General features: G+C 42.6%; 1 protein-coding gene across 2 annotated transcripts in view; it reads right to left on the bottom strand.

The window, feature by feature from the left end:
* Eps8 (EGFR pathway substrate 8, signaling adaptor) overlaps nucleotides 1-22,978 on the bottom strand; it is a 182,314-nt gene that overhangs the window by 48,873 nt on the left and 110,463 nt on the right. For both annotated transcript variants that reach the window (XM_075982460.1, XM_075982461.1), the window contains 7 exons: nucleotides 16,676-16,755; nucleotides 15,479-15,555; nucleotides 6,068-6,135; nucleotides 4,783-4,944; nucleotides 4,526-4,675; nucleotides 1,723-1,805; nucleotides 1,052-1,188 (listed from right to left, as the gene is read on the bottom strand). In XM_075982460.1, the coding sequence (XP_075838575.1) occupies nucleotides 1,052-1,188; nucleotides 1,723-1,805; nucleotides 4,526-4,675; nucleotides 4,783-4,944; nucleotides 6,068-6,135; nucleotides 15,479-15,555; nucleotides 16,676-16,734 (736 nt within the window). In that variant the 5' untranslated portion in view covers nucleotides 16,735-16,755. The remainder of the gene's footprint in view (nucleotides 1-1,051; nucleotides 1,189-1,722; nucleotides 1,806-4,525; nucleotides 4,676-4,782; nucleotides 4,945-6,067; nucleotides 6,136-15,478; nucleotides 15,556-16,675; nucleotides 16,756-22,978) is intronic.

The raw sequence follows: 22,978 nt of genomic DNA, 5'->3' as shown, positions 1-22,978 counted from the left end.
CACAGGAAACAGAAACAGAGTATCGCTGAAGCAGGTTTGTTATCTACACTGGCTGAAAGGGTGGGCACTGGGTCTAAGTGAGGGACCCTACCTCAATACGTCAGGAGGAGAATAGAAGATGGTCAATGTTGACCTCTACAAGCACACACGTGTCCATACATGCAACATGCATATACAAATAAACACACACACACACACACACACACACACACACACACACACACACACACGTCCCTCTGGGCATAAGGCAAATCATCCAGTTGGACTTGCTAGGTCACTCCTGAACATTATGAAAATGAACCAACCATATATAGAGTCATTAAGGATTCCAGACTCTGGGAGAATATTATGAGATTAAGAAGTTACATTTGGGCGAGTGAGATGGCTCAGCAGTAAACATGTTCACTACCAAGTCTCACAACCTGAGTTTAGTCTCCAGGACCCACGCAGTGGAAGGAAAAGAACCCAGGCCACACATTGTCCTCTGTCCTCTACACACATGGTGACAAGCTTGCGCTTACACACAAATACTCAATAAATATATATTTTTAAGTTTTCCTTAGTGGCAGGCTTAACTGCTTTTGCAAGCACTGTCAACGATAATAAAATGGCAAAGCCGGAGGGGCCATATGACAAGGTTAGCCAAGGCCAGATCCTTTTCCCCTGCCACTACCCTATTGACGCCCTTTCTATGAACACATAAGAACTGTCCAAAGAATAGAAAGATTTTGCAGCAAAATATTTTGGAAAAGCAAAACCCCAATGGGCTTCTCTTTGGTATATATTCTATTGCCATGTGTGTCACTATGAGTCGGGTGAAGTTTCCTCTTTTGGTATTAAAGAAATAACTGTAATCCTAAAATTATCTATTTCAATGACTGGCATGAATTCTCAGGGACAGCCTTAACAGCAGTCAAGACTTAACTTTCTAGTATCCAAGATTTAACTCCTTAAAACTAACTTTAACCCGCAAATGCACATGAGAATTTTAACCAATGAACGACATCATGAGCCAATGTGGATCCTTAGTAGGGTCAACATAGGTACTTACAGTCCCCCTGGTCAGCGGCCCACGCAGACCAAGCTGCCACTCGGCTTCTAACGTCCACCTGAGTGACAGTCCCTGGCGGTGCAGGAGCAGGAGCTCTGGGAGGAGGGGGGATGCCGGGCTCTGCTTTGGCAATCATCCTAAGAATGAAAAACAAATTGGGCTTTTACAATCCCCATTTCTGCAACAGCCATTCTCTCAGTTGGTGAGATTTGCCCTTCAACCCCGGGAGTCATGGTCAAGGAAATAAGGATTCCCCACTAGCCCTACTGTGTCCCGAGACACAGAAATACAGAGAAATTAAAATTCCCTGGGAAACCACACTGAATTTTTCTCTGGGTCACATGAGATTTGAAAAGCCAATGGACTCATGGTTTATACATGGGGCGGCCTTGGGTCATTTCTTAAAACACCATACATTTGTTTTAACTGTCCGGGATATCTACACGTGTGTGAGAAGCTCTGTGGGAGACAGCTGATAGATACACGGAGAGACAGGAAGGGACACACACAGACCGAGAAGCCAGCAAGAGCAAATGAATCGAGACTAAAGGTTACAGTTTGGAAAACAGAATAATTCACCTCTATTGAACATAATTTCTGTAAAGCTTTAGGAGAAAAAAAGTAGACACACCATCAAATTCCCGCTCACCAATTTTTTTTAATGCTCTCACCTCAGGACCTCTGGCCGCCTCTTCTGCTTCCCGCCCTTACTGTCGCTAATCGCACTCTCAATATCCTCACTGATGAGGTTCGCCTGTGAGGAGAGACGGGTTAGATGGAAGGCCATAGGCTTGTCTCGGTTTTGATAGGAAGAAAAAAGTTATTTAGATTCACAGTGTAAAGCAAATAAAAAGACTTTTTAAAAAACATATGCCTTAAAAATATGACTCTGGTTTTTAGTGGTGAATGTTACAATAAGAAAATCAAATACTCATCTTTAGGGTTAATCTAGGTCCAGATTCCACTTACAGATTCCTGCCCAAGAGCCCAATATAAAAAGGCAAATGCACAAAAGACACAGGTGAGTGTCTCTACTCTGTTAGAAAGAAAGGGGGCAGGTAAAGACAGACATGGCTGGTGTGTCCTTTTCTCCTCCCTCCGCTGGGGCAGCTGTAACTCACCAAAACAATCACCAGGCCCAAGGTGGACACTCTGAGCTTAAGGTAAATCTACTCATATGGCTTGTGTCTGTCTGCAATGTCCCTGGAGACCTACATGCCGAAGGCCTGGTTACCAGCCTTCTATTGGGAGGTGGTGGAAGAGAACTCCCTGGGAGGTGCTCTTAAAGAGGACATTGGGATTGCAGGATACTTCCTGTCTCTCTCTTTTCACTTCCTGTTCTGCATGAAGTGAATAGCAATTCTACCACACATTTTCTGCTGTCATGGACTTTTCCACGGCAGGCCCAAAGGCAATGTACCAAATATCCATGAGCCGCAGCCCCGGAAGCCACAAGGGAAACAGACCTCTCCCCTCTATAAGGTTTCCAGCTTGCGTGCTTTGCCACAGAGATGGACAGCTCACGTAGCTCTCCATCAACAGGTGGAGTCTCAGCTGTAGATTACATCCATTTGAATAACCACTTCATTTTTTTTTTTGTTTCACGAGCTTTCCAACAAGACCAGTGATTAGATTTTCTTGGGAACCCAAGTTAGGTTTGTAGCTAAGGGGTTAATTTTGCTTGGTTAAGAAATTTATTTGTAGCCAGTAATTATCACGGTATATGAGGTAGTTGCTCATGTATTCATCTTCTATTTTGGTGCTTGCTCGCTCTGTGTAATTATGCTTATTTTTCTCAGATATATGAGTCACATATTCTTCAGCAGTAAGCACTGATGAGTAGAAAAAAATTGGAACTGATGGGAACCTTCAAGATCATCTGGTCCATTTGAGAGAGGTGGGGACGGGGATGTGTGGGGGGTGCGTTTGCACAATGGTACACATAGGGAAGTCGGAGGACAACCTCAGGTGATGTCCCTCATCTTATAGCATGCTCCAGGGAACAGCCACCCAGCTATAAAGCAAGCCATGGAGTAAGAGTGAAAGAAAGACATACAGAAGCAAGAAAAAGAAAAAGTACGGAGGCAAAAGGTAGATGGGATAATTTAAGGAAACTTGGCTACAAACAAGCCAAGCTATGGCCAGGCATTCATAAGTAAGAATAAGACTCCATGTGTGATTATTTAAAAGCTGGGTGGCAGCCCCCCAAAGAGTCAAAGAGCCCAAAGAGTAAAAGACCAACAACACCCACATGACAGATGCCAGTCCCTCTGGAACCCTAAACCTCAATAAACCCTTTCTTCTCTTATGTTGATTTTGATCAGTGTTTTATCAAGTGACAAAAGAGAAACTAAGGTGCCCCTCAACCAAAGTAATTTCTCTTTAAGAGAAACCAACTCATAAAATAACAATAACCAATGTGGAAGATAAGTTCTAAGGCTTAATAAAGCATCACAAATTATAATCATCTGGAAATTACAGCATGTACTAAATATAAATTTGGAGGGCTCTAGCCTATTATTGGTAACTGTGTTCTAGCAAACACTAAATATAAATTTGGGGGGCTCCAGCCTATTTATTGGTAACTGTGCTCAACTATTTCTCATTTCACTTAGGGATTACAAACCCGGAGAAATTTTTCAAGTCACATAATTAAATGGCAAATTTTACATCAATACCATGGTACAATCTAACTATTTCACTGAAAGAATACGAGCTCTGAGGTTAGCGATGAACAAAATAGACTTGTAACATAAGTATTTACTGTCTGTCTGCCCAGCATGATTTTTAACAATTGAATTTTAATTATATGTGCAAGGTCCTATGAGAATTTAATACATCATTTATACTTTGTAAACAAAGATAAACAACACACATCTATGTTTGACAGTTTGAGATAGGGTCTCACTCTGTGGGCCAGGCTGGCCTCTCTGACTTTCTGTAATCCTCCTGCCTCACCCTCCTGAGTGGGAGAATTACAGGTAGAAACTATCATACCACACCTTGTGTTTTTAAAAAAAGCAATCAGATCTCCTCTTTTGTTTACTTGAGTAGAAACTTAAGGAAGACATTTAGTTACAAGTTTTCCTTATCACAGTCTCAGAATCTTAAACCCTAGCTCCTAATAGTTGTATGACCAAGAAGGGTCATTTGGCAGCTGCAGAGCATTGCATAAGAGGGTTGTGGGATGAACTGGGACCTGAGAGATGCCCCAGCAGTTATGAGGCCTTGCTGTTCTTGCAGAGAGTAGGAACTGGGCACCTAGCACCCATTATCAGGCAGTTAACAAAGAGTTATAATCCCAGTTCCTAGGGATCTGACACCCTCTACTAGGTACCTCTCTTGGTACCTGCACACACATGCACACACAGTCGCGCGCACACACACACACACGCACACACATGCACACATAGTCGCACATGCACACACACACACACACACACAAATAACGGGAAGGTTGAATCACTGTTTTACCTTAACCTCATCACACTGGAAGAGATGAAGATCCGGCTTGTTCTGAGTTGGTTCTTTGCACACCAAGGCAAGAATGGAATCATAGCTGCATGAATGCGCCACAGCCTGGCAATGCTGGATTGTGTTTAGTGGGAAATTCTCCAATTCATTCTATAAAAAAAAGTAAATATTTTATAGTATCCAACTTCCACTCATCCGTGAACCTGTCGCGACTGACATCCCTGAGGGATGAACCAGCATGAGCTTCGCACACTTGCCTTGGACTCTAAGTCAATCAGGCTCACAGCTCGGTCGTCCACTTGCAGAACCATATCTTGAGTCCACACTTTGCCCTTGGCATCAAGCAGCTTCAGCTTTCTTATCCCATCATCGACAGTTATCATAGCCTCTTTCCGGTCCAGCACGAAGGTGGTCAGGTGCTTATGGTCAGTAAAAGAAGAAAGAAAAGAAAAACTTTCGGCACACAAATAAACCGTTCTCTGTACATAGTTCCCCAAAGGGAGAATTGGCCTAATGGAAGTTAATTGTCAGCGCATCAAAGGACGAGCACAGCACACCACAAGCTCAGTAACTCCACAGAGGATGGAGTTGAGTGGGCCTCGCTGCGCACAGAACAGGGTGTCTTGTCTCGAAGACCTCTAAACCTGTTTCATGCTGGGTCGCATGGAGGTACAATAGCATGGAATAAAAACAAGTCCTTAGCAGTAAAAACCCATAAACAGCATTCTTCTTAAACTAAGAATGCCCCTACTCAGACAGCTATTGAAATGCGGCACAATAGCAGCATTCCCGGTGGCAGTGACATCCTAGACACCTACCCGTGGGCCGCGCTACGGTGCTGCTTTGTAACAGCTGCCAAGTCTGCCCTCTCCTGCAACCACTTTACCCAAACAAAGTGGTTGATTTAATTAAGCGTACTCGAGAGAAGCAGCAAACTGAAAACAGAAATTTTAAAACGATGCCCTGCTTACATATTTCAGCTATAAACTGGGGTCCTTTTGATTCCGATGGAAAGCAAATATCTTCAAAACTAAAATGAAGCTAGCGTTTAATAAGAGCTGATAATGGCAGTAGAGGAGACCAAATATAAAACTGAACTGCTTGGTGTACCACAGCTTAATTTCAAAGTGAAATGGAAGCCTTTCTCTTGTTTTAACTGGGCTGGTAAAGGCCAATGAGCAGCAGCTGTGATTTTAATGTATTTATTATGAAACTAGAACATAAACTTTCTCAATAGCTTGACACGTAACATCTCAGTTTTTAAAAAAATCTGAAGGAAAGATCCATATTCATCCCAGCACTCCGGAGGCAGAGACAGGCAGATTTCTGTGAGTTCAAAGCCAGCCTGGTCTAGGTGAGTTCCAGGATAGGCTCCAAAGCTACCGTGAAACCCTTTTTCAAAAAACCAGAGATAGCAAACAAACAAAAACAATCTTAAAATACATTCTATTCAAATGAATCGAAACACAGTTCTGATTTCTCCCCCTGTATTTCTGCCCCTGTAGAGGCATCCTACATATTGGCAGGAGCAGCGTTTCTCACCTCCACCCGGTACTGGGACACATCTGACACGCTGCTGATGCTGTCTCGGGCATAGTTCTTCCTTTGCTCTGAAAGAGAAGTATTGAAAAGCCATGATTGAGCTACCAGTAGGCTCAAGTTCATAGCTGGAGTCACATGGCACCTCTGAGGCTAGTCTCTCTCACATATGAATACAGACACTGACAAGTCACCATTGTGCCCTGTGCCTGAAAACACTCCTTATTCACAGCCAATCCCAAGGTCACGAGAAAGACTAACACCATGTGAGTGCCCTTAGACCCAAATTTAAACCATCAGAGTTAAAAAATTATAAATATCCTAGGTTTTAAACATTTTTTTTACTAATTATGTATATGCAGGTATGTTTGTGAGAATATATGCACATAAATGCATGAGCCCAAAGAGGACAACAGGAAGGCATTGGATTCTTTGCAGCTGGAGTTACAGCCAGTTGTGAGCTGCTGTCCAGTGTAGGTGCTGGGAACTGAACTCTGGCCCTCCACAAGTACGATACACAAGCTTGCCAGCAAAGTCGTCCCTCCGGCCCCCACATTATAAGTGTTCAAAGAGAGAAAAAAAAGGCATTTAATATCCAGGTTTTATTAATCAGGAATCTACTGTTTATGAAGAAGATTTTTAAAAAGTATTTGTCAAATTTCCTCTGCGGATGCACCAAGGTCAAAATGCACCTGTGAACGCTGTTGTAGGTACTGACTGACATGAGGGAGGTGACACCGATGAACACAGCAAGGACCATCTCCTTCCACACACCCAAACAGATTCAGTTCCAAGGACTGCCATGAACTAACAATCGTCACACATCAATAGGACACACAAATGAGATACTCGGAATTACAGAGACAAGCAGGCAGGGAGAATGAGGCAGCTAGGTAGACAGCTGTTGCATCAAACCACTCAGCAGGCAGAAGAGACCTTTCCTTTTGAAGATGCTGCAAAACCAAACATAAACCAAGCCCAGGCATTATCCATATTTGGTATTTGTTAGTTTCCAATCAAATACTTTCTTTGGATATTCAGGGTTGCTTTATTTCTTCGCAGGCAGAATGTTTGGATGGAAAGGAACCTAGTGGGTGATCAGGGGACTCTGTGACCCAAGACCTAGCTTTGAGTTTGTCCATACGTAAGAAAGTAGATTTAGGCAAAAATCTTAAGGGCCTGGGTCTCAGAGATTTACTACATATAAAATAGTTAAACAAGTTAAAGGTAATGTCCTTAAAGCCTGAAAACCTTTGGCATACTTAAGTATTTGTTCTAGGTTTTGTGATTCTGCGTGTGTGTGTGTAGATAAATGTCATATATATTGTCATACATAAAATATCTATATAAATATAGATAGACACTAGATATGTATAGTTTTCCTACCAGCCAGCATTTTTAACTATAAACATGTTTCTTTTTATTCTTAGATGTCTCTATACTAAAAAGGTTATAAAAATTGAAGAACAAGTAGAAAAATATAAAGTACATAGGCAGACCCAAAACATTCGAGTCCAATGTTTCTAAAACACGACAAATGAATGCTTTTCAAATACATGAAAGCCGTGATCTTTCCATCCAGGTTTACCCAGGAAAACCTCCGTGTCCCTCTTATCGCCTCTCATGTTCTATTCTGGTTTTGTTTTTGCAGCATTAAAGTCACTCAATAAAAGCACACACACCACAAAGTCCAACCGCGGCTACCTTTCTTTTTCTGTTTGGAGGATGATCTGAAGAAGTACGCTCCGTCTGTTCCTACCAAAACAATGTGGTCACAAGAAAGATCCGGTTTCACCTACCATTTTCCCAAGCATTTCAAAGCACACCTCTTCCCCTGTGCTTAGACCTAACATCTGTAGCAAAGAGGTCCATCATTTTTCTATTAGCTGAGGGTTAATGTGGGATATTCATACATGATCAATTGTTCATGGGAAACCCTCTATAACCCATGAAACACAGCGTATGACTCATGAAGATATCCGACAGGAGCACTTCTAGCAGGAACCACTACTTCAACATCACAGGTTCATCAGGTTCCTGCTCAACTCTCCAGCATAGCCCCAGAACACAACAGTGGTTGTCTCCTCTGATGTGACCTTCGGATAACATAGGGAATGGCAGTGGTTGCCATGGTGCCTGATAGCAAGATGATACAGTGGCTCCAGCATATTCAAATGCTTGACTGGGCCTTCCCGATAAAATGACTGGCAAATACAAGTAAAGGGTCAAAATACTGCGTAGGCTTTTTATTATGAAGAAGTAAAAGTTCATCCCCCAGATCTCAGAACACACAGTATTTCAACCCCAGGGAAACATAACTCATAGCAACAGAAATGATTGGTGGTGATGGTAACTGCTCCTTCCGACTGACTGCCAGAAGGTGAGCTGTCATGCCCAATATTCCTAGCTTACTTTCTTTACCACGCTTCACAAGAAATAAGATATGTGTCACAGAAAAGTACCTTGGAAGGACCCTAAAAGTGTACTAATGTCCTAAAAATAACTTAGAAAGAAAAGAATTGTGGTGATATAATGTCAAGAGACAAAGTCCATTATTAACACTTTAACAGGCAATTTTGAAAGGACACACTTGAAAGTCAACTGTAGTGTCTCTTTGGATGAGAATCCCATACACCCATACGTTCAGTGGTAATAGCACTCTGGATCCTAAGGTGAAAACTTTCCAAGCCTCAGAACGAATGAAGGCACGGGAAATCACCACTTTCTGTAACAGTGGTTCTCGTCCTCAGCTGCCTATGACCAAGGGCTTTTAAAAAAAAACACCTGTGAGCCCACTCTAAAGATTCCCATGTACTGGTCTAGGGTTCATCAGGCCACTGGGATCTACAAAGGTCCCAGAGAAACTGTGATGTGGCACCTGGGATGCAAACCTCACTCCAGAACCCATAAGAATGCCAGCTCGTTGGCTGTGTACAACTCAAGGGATGCTACTGCTGTTCATGTTCGGATGTAAATAACATGAATGGCACATCAAATAATAACTGAACAACTCTGGGTGTGCAGTCTGGAGTTTCTCAACTACCCATACAAAAGCCATACAAAAGTATGTCTCCCCATTTCCCATCTCCCTTTCTTTCCCTTTCTGCTTTCTTTGTCCCCCTTTCTCCCCATGCCCCACTTTCTCTATCTCAAAATAAATTATACCTGAAGGGACTTTAGCCAGCCCCAGTGGGCACATATGGCCCTGGCAGGTCCTCTGCCTTGCTAAAAACCATTAGATTATCTTTCTAAAGCTAGCCCTCAAAGTCTTATTTGGCCACTTCCTCCTCCTGAGGCAGACCACCAAGGTCCAGCTATCACAATACTGAAGACCAGCAACCAAAAGCCCTCTTTAGGCTGCCCTAATTAACATGCCCAAGTAAAATTAAACACCTCATCCTAATACAGAGTTTCCCCTTTGTCCATGGGTCCATGGGTCAAGACTGTCTCTTTATCCAGAGGCAGTCTGTTCAACCCTCCCCCCAGCAAATATCTCATCCCCCTTTCCCTTGTCTGCAATCTCCTGTTTTTGTCCCTTATCCCTGCCCTTTGTCCCTCTGGGGCAAACACATCTCCTTTGTGCTCAGAACTTGGTCTTGAGGTGTTGCGCTGATACTGGTCCCATTTAAAACCTACGTACAATTTTATTTTCTCTGAGTAACACTAGTTTTGCTAAACTTTTTTTTTTTTTGGTATTAGCTTTAATCCTGTAGAACAGAACACACAAGCACATTCAGACAGATTAGATTCAATAACCAATGAGAAAATTCTTTGCAGATCACTTTAGCACTGAGCTGATATGCTCTTACACAAACTGATAGCCATCTTGAGGCCAGATATATTATACTGCAAGTTCATTCCACTGTTTAGTTCGTACAACTGCACCTACTCAGGTAAGCAGGCAATGGTGAAGCTTGTGGGTTTTTTTTTTTTATCTACTTTGCTCATTTAAAAGTGCTAATATTCAGACACACAGCTAAGATGAAAGAACGTTTACTTTTTCTTTAAAAAGGTATTGCTCAGAAAGTAATGACCTGAACCTTTCAACAAAAAGACAAAGAACAGTTACAGAGAACGCTTTGACCTAAATTAAACATGGGACTGCGGCTCATACTGCCATAGTCTTAACAACAACAAGACAACCAATAACACCTCTAAACAGCTTCAGGAAGTCCCTGAAACCGACCAGATTCACTAGGCCCCTCCCTGTCAGAGTAAGCAAGAAAAGCTGAAATACTCTCACGGGAGCAAAGCAAAGTTGCACAGACAACAAGCCAAGTAGCAAGAGAGGCAGTGAGACCAGTCCAGCTGGTGGGAAGAGGCAGAAAGCAGTCTAGCTGCCTGGAAGAGGTTTAGACCAATGGGGCCCCTGGAAAGGACACTATCGACCTGTTAAGCCGCCTGCAGCTGTGCGGTGTGCTCCAGGTTCCCAGCTTTGTGAGCTGTCACCAGTGCTGGGGTATTGCAGCTGCCTTTGAGTCATTTCTGCTCCTGGAAGTAACCTCTCACCCATATTCCTGTGGGGAATCCTAATAAAACTCATGGTTCACCAAATGGGACTTCGGCCGTATCTGTACTTTGGTCTGTCAAGAGTTCCTTATCTGGTGTCAGTAGACATCTCATATAGGTAGCTATGTGTGTTACATCTCCCCATGTGTGCCTCCTGACTGCAGAGGCTAGAAGAGGGCAATGGAACACTTGGAACAGGAATTATGAAGGGTTCTCAGCCACCTGTGGGTCCTGGGAATTAAACCCAGGTCCTCTGCCAGATCTACAAGTGCTCTTAACCACTGAGCATTCTTTCCAGACCCAGGAAATCTAATTTATTCATACTACTTAAACTTTTGATGCACCAGGTTCGGTCAAAGCATACATAACCCAAGACCAATTTCACCTTTCTTTCCTAATTGAAAGTTGCCAAGGGCTGCTTGCTATTTTGAAATAATATTCACATCATTTTTTTTTTTTTTTTGGTTTTTTGAGACAGGGTTTCTCTGGTTTTGGAGCCTGTCCTGGAACTAGCTCTTGTAGACCAGGCTGGTCTCGAACTCACAGAGATCCGCCTGCCTCTGCCTTACGGCTTGAAAACTTTCACGTGCATAAAAAGGGAGGGGGGCAAAAGTGACCGTCAGAGGACCGACTTGCAGGAGCCCATTTTCTCCAGTCTCTATGTGGATCCGCGGGAATAAACCCAGATCTCCAGTCATGGCGGCAGCAGCTCGTATGCGCTAAGCCATCTCTCTGTCCCTCAAATCAGTTAGTATTCTTCTTAACACGGTAGTGTTCACTTTTCTCCTCATCTTATGTCTGAACGCATTACTTTACACTCTCCAGTTAACACCAAGCTCTCAGCAGCTCATTAGTTCTTTATATCCATTCTACAAGTAGTTATTGAGCATGAATGATACATTAGCCACTGCGCTGATCAATAAGCACAGGGAACCCTGCAGTGAACAGGACAAATGGAGGCCACCGTCAGGGGCTGACTGCATACACGAGAGTCACATTGCTTCCTACAGTATCCACCTATATAGTTTATACTGTCTTATATATTAATATATTATGGCATATATTTATTAATATATTTAATTGATGTTTATTTAATATACTTAATTATATATTTAATATAATATTTTATTAGCCTTTTATTACGACAGTTTTCTATTTATGGATAGACATACAGTTTTCCCAGGAACATTTGTTAAGAGAGTCTGTCTTAACCACAGTGTATATTTTGGACATTTCTGTTGAGTCTCAGATGACTGTAGCTGTGTGGGATTAATTTATGGTTCTTTTACTCTAAGCCATTGGATCACATGTCTGCTTTTGTTACTATGGATCTATAGTATAATTTGATTTCAAGAATTCCATTATCTCTAGCTTGTTCTGCTTCTCAGGACTGCTTTGGATACTTGGAGTCTTTGATGCTTCCATATGAATCTTAGGGTTAGCTTTTCCTTGTCTTTGAAGGGTGACACTGCAGTGTTGATGGGCAATCGCCACCTTCTCTCATGCGTGTGGACACCATACCTTCTCTAGTACGTGTGGACCCCACGCCTTCTTCTCTCGCACATACAGATACCTCACCTTCCTCCTCTTGCATGGGTACCCTTTCACTCCTTTCTTTTACCGTTTCTTACTATGGATGATGATGATGGATTTTGATAACAGCTTGTTCTGCATCTATCGAGACAATTTTCTGATTTCTCCTTTTGATTCTATTTATGTGTTGGTTTATGTGTATTTATGCACATATGTACCTTTTTGCTTCCTGAGATGAAACCAACATGGCCGTGGTTTATGATCTTTTTGCTGTGTTGCTAAATTCTACTTTGCAAGTATTTTATTGAGAAATTTTGCATCTATGTTCAATAAGGTAATTGACTTATAGTTTTCATTGTTGTTATTTCTTCTCCAATTTTATTATCAGAATGACAATGGCTTCATAAAAATAATGTGATGGTGTTCCTTCCCTTTCTGCTTGGGGGGCAGTGTGGAGAGCCTTGGTGGTAATTCTTCTTGTAAGGTCTAACAGAATTCAAAAGTGAATCCATATGCTCCTGGGCTCTTCTGTGCTTAAAGACTTTGAAAGCTTTAAAAACAGCTTCCAACTTTCTCTCTCTCTCTCTCTCTCTCTCTCTCTCTCTCTCTCTCTCTCTCTCTCTGTGTGTGTGTGTGAAAGTCATTCAATTTGCTCATATCCTCTTGGTTACGTGGTCACATGTATTTGAAAATAGTTCCTGCTAGTCTATCTCACCATAACTCACACTGGCTATGATCATCTGTCATTAATGTTTGCAATGACTCAAGAGGCATGGAAACAGAGATAATGTTAATTATGAAGCATACCAATGGATTTACATAGCCCATAATATAATGTCCATAATAATAAATGTCAGTCTAGAAATGGAAGGTCGAAGAGATTGCTTTATCCTTACAAACTCCATTTCATTTATTCAGTGTCTTCAAGCCAATCTCTATATTACAAGACGCTTACAGCCAGGAATCAGACTTTACTGGTCCTGGTTTGAGCACATGTTAATCACCAAATAAGTATGTGCTGAACACATCCTCTAAAGATGACCACAAGTGACTAAGCTGTGGTAAGAATGTCTCAATGTGGTTTCTATTCGTAGGCAAATGCTATTCTCAACTAATCCGAGAAACCTCTCTTTCTGATGCACAGACTTACAGCTGCTTAAGGTGCTGAGAACAAGGACGGTGCAAGCATGAGAGCAAGGGCTCAGCCTGAAACAATTATACCATATCCTCTAAGGCTCGGGGAACAGTGTGGGCAAGGGACAGGAACAAATGTGAGGTCTGAACAATAGGGAAAAGGGCTGGGAAGTTCAATCTTCTGTGGCAAACTGAGAGTAACCGCTAATGTTTACACTGAATTGGCCCGAGAATAGGTTGAGCAGTGAGGGCTGAGGCCCCTGAGGCCCCTCCTCCACCCAGGCCTGATTCTGTTAGCTACTGGTAAATCTGGGGAGATAGGAGCCATTGTCTTCCCCTGCATACCACTTGTGATCCCTCCAGGCTCCAGTGGACAGTTCTAGCGTAGTGGTCACCTACATGACCTGGTTAAAGTAAATGGGTCACAAAACAACCACAGACATGAACCTGGGAGAGGGACACGTAGGGAGTAGGGGGGATGTAAACAGTATGGGAGGGAGATAAGAGAGGGTGTGGAGAGTAGTCAGAATATGCATTATAAAACGTGAAGGAACGAAGAAAGAAAAAAGGATGTCTCGACAGGACACAAACTAAGTTGAAAACAGCATTAGTGGCATTATCATAGCCATTGGGAAACACATTTATATTTAGTATTAGATCCATTTTATGAATGCACGATTGGAGTTGTTAAAAACAAATCGTAAAACTTTAGGATTGGTAAGTCTTAACCACCAAAGTCATAAGCCTAGACAATGTATAATAATTCCCAAACTTAGAAAATGCTACTGTTTCTATAACACAGAGTAACTATGATAATAAGCATAATAAAAGGAAATATTTACAGGGCTCTCTGCTCCTACACTACTTTGGAAACAGTTTACTATATATCATTTAGCTATTGTTACAGTGTTAGCGGAAAAGGTGAGAAAAATGAGGCACACGCAGGTGAAGTCATTCGCTCGAGGCCACACAGCTCCCGTGTGGAAGAAATTTGGACATGGGAATTCTTGCCGGCATCTCTGCTGTTAATTACATTTCTAGCTTATTTGCTAAACAATAATAAAGCTCACACAAATCCTCTATAAACGATAAACTTCCAGTGTCTTCCAATGTGATGTGTCTCAAGAGTACTCAGCTTCTTAGTAACTTGTAGTGAACAGTAGGGAGGACTGGGGATGCAGCTCAGTGGGTGGAGTGCTTCCCTCGCTTGCACAAAGCCCCAGGGCACTACAGAAGCTGGTCACGGTGACATGTGACTGCAAATGGTGGGATTCAGGAGGGTCAATAGTTCAAGGTTAACCTTGGCCACTTAGTGAGGTCAAAGCCACCTGGGACACATTTTGTAACATGGCTTGTTGGGGGTTTCTGTCCTGCCCGGTACCCCACAACTGTTTAGCCGCAAAGAAAATCACACGTAAGACTCCATAAATTATAAGCTGATTGGTCCATTAGCTCTAGCCTCTCATTAGTTAACACTCACATCTTGATTAACCCATTTTTCTGATCTATATTTTAGCCATGTGGCTCAGTACCTTTTTTTAGTGGGGCAGATCACATTCTGCTGCTTCAGTGGTTTGGGCAGGAGAGAGAGGAATCAACTTCTTCCTTCCCAGAATTCTCCTGTTCTCATTACATCATTTCTACTTCCAGTCTGGTTTTCCCGCCTATATTTCCTACCTTGCCAATCAGCGTTTATTTATAACATGATTGACAGAATACAGACAATTCTCCCACACCAACATTTGCCTCTGTCTCAAAACTAAAATTATGCACCTGTAAAACAAACTAAAGAGGTTAACGGAAGTCCCAGAAGGACTGAGGAGAACACCTTATTAGTTTGTGATCTAGAGAGAAATTCTATTAAGGCAACTAGTCATATTGACTGACTACCACAAATGTTTAATAGCTCTAAGCGGAACAGTGCATCATCTATGGGCCCATAATCGTCAGCTGGATTGGCCACAGAGGTCGGCATACATTTTACAAATAATAAATGAGAAACCCCTCCTGAAGTCTCAGCACCACGCAGCAGACTTCTTTAAAACATTGACCACACTGCAGACAAAGTTTCAAGTTGTAGGAAAGAAAAGAGTTTATAGTCTAGGCTTTGTAAAGATTCTAAAGTAGCATTATCTAGCTAGCTCTGTCATTTCAAACATGACAGCAGGTTCTGAGCTTAAAAATATGGATCTCTAAAGAGTTAGACACAGAAGCAGCCTGTCACATAGACTTACGTACCATAAAGGGCCTTTGCACTTGATTTTGAACTATGCTCTCTGTCCATCTGGGAAAAGGGTGGTGAAGATCCGTAGCCACTGTAATAATAATAAAAGAAAAATGTTCATTGTCTTGGGTTAAAGTCTGCCGTGGGTAATAAAAATTCAGAAACCAAGAGTTTAAAATGTTGATGTACCATAGGCACAAACTGCTTTTTAAAAAAACAAACTGAGTTTACACTAATTGAGTAAGCCAATGGGAACAAGTTCCTGCTCAGGCAAGTCATGAATAAACAGAAATATAAATCAGGTAATGCCAATGGTGACCATAATGCCCATCTCAGCCCATTCTCAATGCCAAGTCCAAACTACAGCAAAGAGAACCAGGGCTGGAAACCACCTTTTTAGAATACAAACCTCTGCTATTCAACCACAGAGGAGAAAGGAATACTGGAGAAGCAACGTAGATGGAAACCTCTTAAGTCTTATTTAATAATTAAATGTGTTTTCCTACATAGAGTAAATATAACCTGTCCTAAAGAATGTGGACTGGAACATGGGTCATGATGGCAGACATGAGAAAGTTATATTATGCATGCCATAGAAGGTAACAGCCCCTCAATTCGGTCCTGTGGTTTCAATTGGTAGCAGGAGACTTGAGGACTGGCTCTGTCTGGATTTTGCTTTATGTTCTTGTATACAATGGCAAATATCTCTAGAGTGTGGACTAAATGGTAATGAACATTCCTCGGCTCTGTTTTACAAATAACAACAGAATGTTCCAGAGATACCCAAAGCTGCTGTATGATGCACATTTGATGACAAAAGGCAGTAAGACATAAAATTCCAGCCTCAAATGTCTTTTGACTCCTTGACAGTATCCCTGAGGTTTGTGTTTACTTAGCCTTTTTAACAATAGCTTTTAATAATAACACAGCTTAGTAACAAAAAAAAAGACTGCTTCTGAATGAATTAGGAATGGATTGCATAAAGAAATATAAATAATATTTTCATTTAAAATATGTTTAAAAGTAGGTAGGCATGGTAACACATGACTGAAACACTATCTCTTGAAAGGCCAAGCTTGTAAGATCAAGGCTAGATCAGACTACACAGAAAGTTCTAGGCTACTCTGTGTTTCAGAGTAAGAATATCTCCTAAAATAAACAAACACCACATCAAACCCCTGCCCAAATTATACATGAACTCTTCAACTTACTTCATCTGAGAAGGGTAGACTCCATAACCACCGGGAGGGTTAGACATATGACCATTCATGCCGGCTCTCACGCCTCGGTTCTAAAAATAGAAAGGCACACAGGTCAAAGGTAAGAAAGAAGTCAGGACATCTCGGTTTACTGCCAGACCGATACTAGAAAGGCAAACAGTAAGGTCTCCGCCTTCAAGCACGCAGGCTCAGAGGAAGGCATGGGCACGTAAATGAGGACCCAGCTGGGTTTTATGACTAATAAAAAAGCTAATTTAGTGAGTTAAAGAAAAACCCGTAACAGAATCTTTAGTCATCTAAGTGAAAGGCACAATTCCATATTCTGCCCATTCCAGTCAGCTCTGTAAGGTGTCATTCACTTACTGCATCATAAAAGTAGTATAGACTCAATTGATGAAAATGTATAGAACACAGAAAAGTACCCAGAGGAAAACCAGACCCTTCAAAGATAACCACGGAGAGCTCTGGCTTAGGATGTGTGAGGCCCTGGGTTCAACCCTAGCACCAAAACGACACCAGATTCAATCCAACGTAGCCATGCAGTAGCCTGCGGGTCACCTGTCTGCCTTCTGGCGCACGCCAAGCTCCCTCCTTTTCCTCTCCCTTCCTTCCCTGCACATTTAACAACGCCTTGTTTGTGATTCTTACACACTTGAATTCATCTCTTGTTTAAGACACTTTCCCTTACACACTCCTTTTACTTCTCATGAGAAAATAACTGCCAAGATCAATCCCTAGTATTAAACTCCAGAAACCATTTTCAGAGCATTTTTAAATGGAACAAATTCCCCTCAAAAGAGTGGGAGAGAAGACTCAGCAGGTCAAAACGCTGCCGCACACATCCGAGGACCCGTGATGGAAGGAGTTGACTCCAGAGAGCTGACCTCTGACCTCCACACAATGCTGCCACATGCACACCATAGTTAATGACAAATAATAATAATATGATTCTTTTAAAATTGCCTTCAAACAAGACAAATGAGTCAAATCCTTCTGTTATCAGTACAATGGCCATTTCTTTCTTCTCTAGAAAGATGAAAATGTTGGTGTGCTAATTAATATCTTCCCACTACTGGATCCACAGTCCTCCCTGGCTTCTCTGCCCCTCACCCACCCTGAATTCTGTTTTGTTCTACCCTGTCCTTTCATTGACATTGCTAATTCCAGTCAACCTTCAGGTAGGGGACACACATCCCCCCAGCTTTACCAAAACACAAGGGCCCGGGTGGGAGGTGCAGGCAGCCACTGAGAGCTGAGTTGGTGGCAGGTGCTAAGACACACACTGGGCTCCTCTGGAGAACACATGAGATGTGGCCTCAGCCACACGTCTGGTAACAGAAGCAGACAGACCCTTACTGAAAAAAGGCAGAATTATAAAATGTAGTTGCCACCGTGAAGAAAATCCAGGGTTATCATACGCGTATATAAAAAGGAACAATTCAGATAAAAACGATATTAAAGAGATCATACTCAAGACCTGGCAATTTCCAGCTAATTCTTCCTCATTCTTTCATCTCAGTTCAGTCAATCACAATGCCCTTGGGAAGCTCTTATTGACTCTCCTGAATAAATAGAACCACATTATCAGATACTCCCCACACTACAAACAAACCTTCAAAGTTGGGACAACAGCTGTAGCTTCTCATTTGTTAGTTAATCCCTGACTTCCCCACACTGCCGGTTCTCAGAGGGCAAGGACTTTTGTTTGAGACCGCTGTTGTTCAAACACTGAAGAGGGCACTAGGCATTCAATAGGTGTCCATTAGACAGTTGTTCAAATCGAGGAGGAAGACAAGCCTGAGTCCCTCTTTCCAAGGAACATATGGTCTTAGACAATGTTAATTTAGTACAGAATGACGTAAGTAATTAGGTCCCAGTTCAAAGGGCTCTGTTTAAAAATCCTGCAGAGTTTCCTGGGAGAAAAAGTCACACACTTTTTGGAAGGGCCCAACTTGTACTTAAGCAACGGTTAGAATTTATAGATCCCCCAACACTAACGTGAATTCCAGCTCCCTGATAATGTTTTCCTATTTGCCTACTGCTTGAAGACACGCGTCTAGATAAAGGAGCAGAGAAAGTCAGGTAAGTGTCACCTCAAAGCACACCAAAGGGTCACACTGACTCACAAGCTGAATTTCTCTGAGGAAGTGAGCCACACAGCAGACCCTGTGATCTGCATTTTCCAATAGGCAGCAAATCACAGTGGCCCTTCCCTTCTGGGAGGGGTGGATTTAACGTATGAAGATGGGGGACAGCCTTGACCACCAGAAGCTGACAACTGGCATTTCGGTGACTCTAAATGAGCAAGTAGGAAAGCATCACACTTGGGTCATTGATTCTGACGTCACTCTCTTGTGAGACCCTTGGGCACTGCAAAGCTAATAAAACCTTAGGGTTTTCTCTTGCTCTTCATCTTGTGTGTTAATTTGGTTCCAAGATCCGGGCAAAGAGTTCATTCAAGAACTAAAGAGCCCAGGGGATGCTGCCCACCACAGGGGCCACAGAGGCAGCTTATGCCATATAGTCCTTGCACAACAAGCATGGGGACCTGAGTGAGCCCAGGTGAGACAGCAGGACAAGAGGCGCATGTCTACCATGCCGGTGCTAGGGAGCTGAAATAACCGGATCCCTTTGGCTTGATGCTACTTCAGAAGAACAAGGTAGACAGGACTTGAGGATGGCTTTTGAGCTAGGCACATGCAGAAATGTAAATGCCCACAGGTGCACACGAATGTACGTGAACACACATGTACACACGCAGACACAATATTCACATCTATGTTAGGTGAGTACGGCTCTTATAAAATTATACTTACATTGCGTGGCTGTTTCTGCTTCTATTGTTTGTTTCCCCCTTTTAGGCTTTGACTTTGACTCACTCCTTGGTACATTCGTAAGCTAATCAGGGAGAAGCTTACCGATTTTCACACTAGGAATATCCACACCCACCCTATGGGTGATTCAGCAGTTTACAAAAGTGCTCAGCATCTCCCAGTTTGTTCTCAGAAGTGTCCAGATACTACTAGAACACTGGGCTGTTGCGTTCCAGGTTGGGACTAGCCCTTCAGATCTAGAACGAAGGGGCTGGGATTCAGGCATTTGCCACTGAGGACTGGAATCCTAACATATAGTCTCCCCTACTGTTTGGCTCAGGCAAGTCAATGAAGCCTGCCTCGGCTCTGGGCCCTGTCACAAACAGAGGCGATTCTTCTTTTCGTAGTTCATGTGGCTGGTATAAACATCAAATGAGGCAGACACAAGTTGATTCAGAAGTTTTCTTTAAAAGGGAGAGAGAGAGAGAGAAAGGAAGAAGAAATAGTCTTTCACAGCAGCCTGCTTCATTCAGAATATAAATTAAACCCCTGGGCCTCGTGCTGATTTTGATCTGGTTTGCATCTCAAAACCTCAGCAGCTGGTTTTAATGAAAAGTGGTAGCCTGGGCAGCCCCTCTCTTGCATTTGCTTCTTCCTAGGAGCCTCATAAATGCGTGGTTTGTGCTCTGGGTTAAAAGAGCGATCTGTCGGAATCGGGGAGCATTAGGAAAGAGAAGAGAAAACGTCAATTTGCTAAATTGAATTTCAAATATAGAACGTCGTCCCACTGGGCTACGGTAGTTCCACTTGTCCCTGTGGTCAGGTGGTGTCCCACATGGGGGCTTCAGATGTCTAAACACAGCCATCACAGAACACTCCTCCAAAAGGAAGCTGTGTTGTTGGGTTTTTCCCTTAGGCGTTTAAAGATACGCTTAATTTAATGCCTTGGTGGCACCTGGACAGAAGAGAAAAGTCAGCTCTGACCAAGAAAACAGGCTGTTTTTATTTTACAGTCTTTATCACTTTATAGACTTACAGATGCAGCTAATTATAGATTTCCTTCTACTGAGGAGCATTAAAAACCCACCACAATAGCTGCCAAGGGTCGGATCTGATAGTCACTTCAATCTCCCCATGAAACACTTTCCTCAAGTCCTAGTTATTCCAACTTTCCTTGTTTTCAAAGCAAAATAAGATCTTTTGGTGATTGTAAAGATAGGAATAACAAATGCAAGACACAGCACACCAAAGAAGCCCAAGACTACAATATTTAGTCAATGAAAATCCACTCCAAGAAGAAAGAAATGAGGTTACAGCCAGACTAAACCAACAAGTTAAATCCATAGAAGAAAGTATATCTGCTAGATTGGAGCTCACTAGACCAGAGAAATCCACCTGTCTCTACCTCCAGATTACTGGATTAAAGGCATGTTCTAACCACAACCCACCAACTTCTACCCAAACTTTATGATATTCTCTACCAATGGTTTTACTTAAAAATTTAAAGATGAAGCCTGGACTGGCCATACAGGGAAACTGAGAGTTCGAGGTTTGCCTGGGCTGTAGAGTAAGTTCAAGGACAGCCTAGGTAACATAGTAAAGCTGTCTTAAAACAAATATAAAAATGTTGTAAGGGGTTGGAAGGGTAACTCAGTGGCTGAGCGCTTATGTAGACATACAAGGCTGTAGATTTGGTCCTCAGCATGAGACAAAACCAAAACCAAACCAACTTAATGTCTACTCAAGCTGTAGGTAAATTGTTATTATTAAATAAATTTTAAATATTTAAAATAGTTTTTGTTTCATCAGGGTTATAAAGATATTAGTCCACGGAGTTCTGTTGTATGCCGTGACCTTATTGTTAAGTGTTACATTAGCAAGCTGCTTGAAACACACCAGTGAGCCAATATTGATTGTTCACTGAAGCCAAAACCTCATTCTGCTATTGACCCAACGTCTCCATCAGTTCCAGGACTATCTCAGTTGTGCTATGTTATGCTTAGTCCTTACATTTTCTTTAACTCCTATAGACAGGTATCTCTCCTTTCCCTTAGATTTTGGAGACTCTGTTAGCCTCCTGGGTTTGGTAGAAACAGCTTATTACCAAACAGTTAAGAAAACGCAAACCCCTCCACTCGTGTCTTTGGAAATCTGAAAGGGAAGATTCTGTAGGCTGAGCTTCCGACAGTCTGTGACTGGTAGGTGCATCACTTCCTTCATCTTTATAGAACTAAATTGCCATTGTCCAAATTTTCCCCCTTCTTTTAGGGATAGCAGTCTCTAGACTAGGGTTCATGCTGACCCGGTTTGACTTCATCTGAACTACATCGGCAACATGCCTGTTCAAATGACGACATACATAGAGAGGTTAGTGTGACCATATCAACCCATACAAATGACCTTGACTTTCTGATGAGGAATACTGTATCCTGACAGTCTATAGGGCTCCACACAGGAGAAGCACAGAAATACTGAATGTTAGTCCCACCTCGTCATGTCAACACTACCCACACTGGCCTGACATGGCTTTGCATGGTCATATCAGTCACTGATATGTTATCTGGGTTCCCATTGTTAAGTGGGTTTCCTCCTTCCCACTGCATGGCTCTAGGGAAGAAGTCGCTCTGTGGATCAAAACAGTAGGAAGTCAGCCCCTTGCTTCGCAGGAAGACGCCACTACTCAATGAGGGAGTTACTGAGAATTCTTCAATGAGAGACTGTTCTATTCTCACCCTCTTCTTTCTTTATCCTGGGCCTTTACAAATTAAGATGAAATAATGAAAATGCATAAAATCAGGCTCCGATTCATTGGCTGGAAACCCAATTATGTCTCCCCTGTGAAAGAGACCTATTTCAAGTGGTTCAGGAAGGAACGGAGCTATACTTTAGTTCTGCACCGGGCAAGGAATACCAATTTCCAAACAGCAGTGAGGAGAACCGGGACATGGGTAAGACCCAATCCTGAACAAAGACCTGGGCAAGCACCACCATGAGACGAGCAGAATTTTAAGAAGGAAGCTTCATCCAAGAAGCTCAGTTCTCCCAGTCGTGAACAAGTTCTTCTGTTCAGCTTCCCAAGGAGGCAGGAGACGCACACTGGGCGTCTTCTCCCAGAGGACAGAGAGACTTTGCTCCAACTAATTTTCCAACCATACGTATTTGGGGGACTAGCACTTAGGACTGAGAAGTAGGGGCAAAATCACCCCACTCACCCCAACTCATCTCCCAATGCTTTGTTTTCAATCTCTGCTCTCTGTGACCAGCTTTGAGGGACAGTACTCACTGGCTCGATGTGAGGTCCCCTGCAGAGACCCTACCATCGACCTTCATGTCATTGAGCAGCACACACCAAATGTCACCAGGGATCTCCTAAGACACACCATTATTGTTAGGGGGCACCTTCTCCCTGGCAATGATACAAACTACATTTGTACAGTTCAACGTTCTCCCTCAACAAAGGCAAACAGGGAACGACCAGGGT

The sequence above is a fragment of the Microtus pennsylvanicus genome, chromosome 8 (genome assembly GCF_037038515.1).
Source record: "Microtus pennsylvanicus isolate mMicPen1 chromosome 8, mMicPen1.hap1, whole genome shotgun sequence".
NCBI lineage: Eukaryota > Metazoa > Chordata > Mammalia > Rodentia > Cricetidae > Microtus > Microtus pennsylvanicus.
The sequence above is the reverse complement of the archived record's forward strand: the minus strand, read 5'-3'. Positions and strand labels throughout refer to the sequence as shown.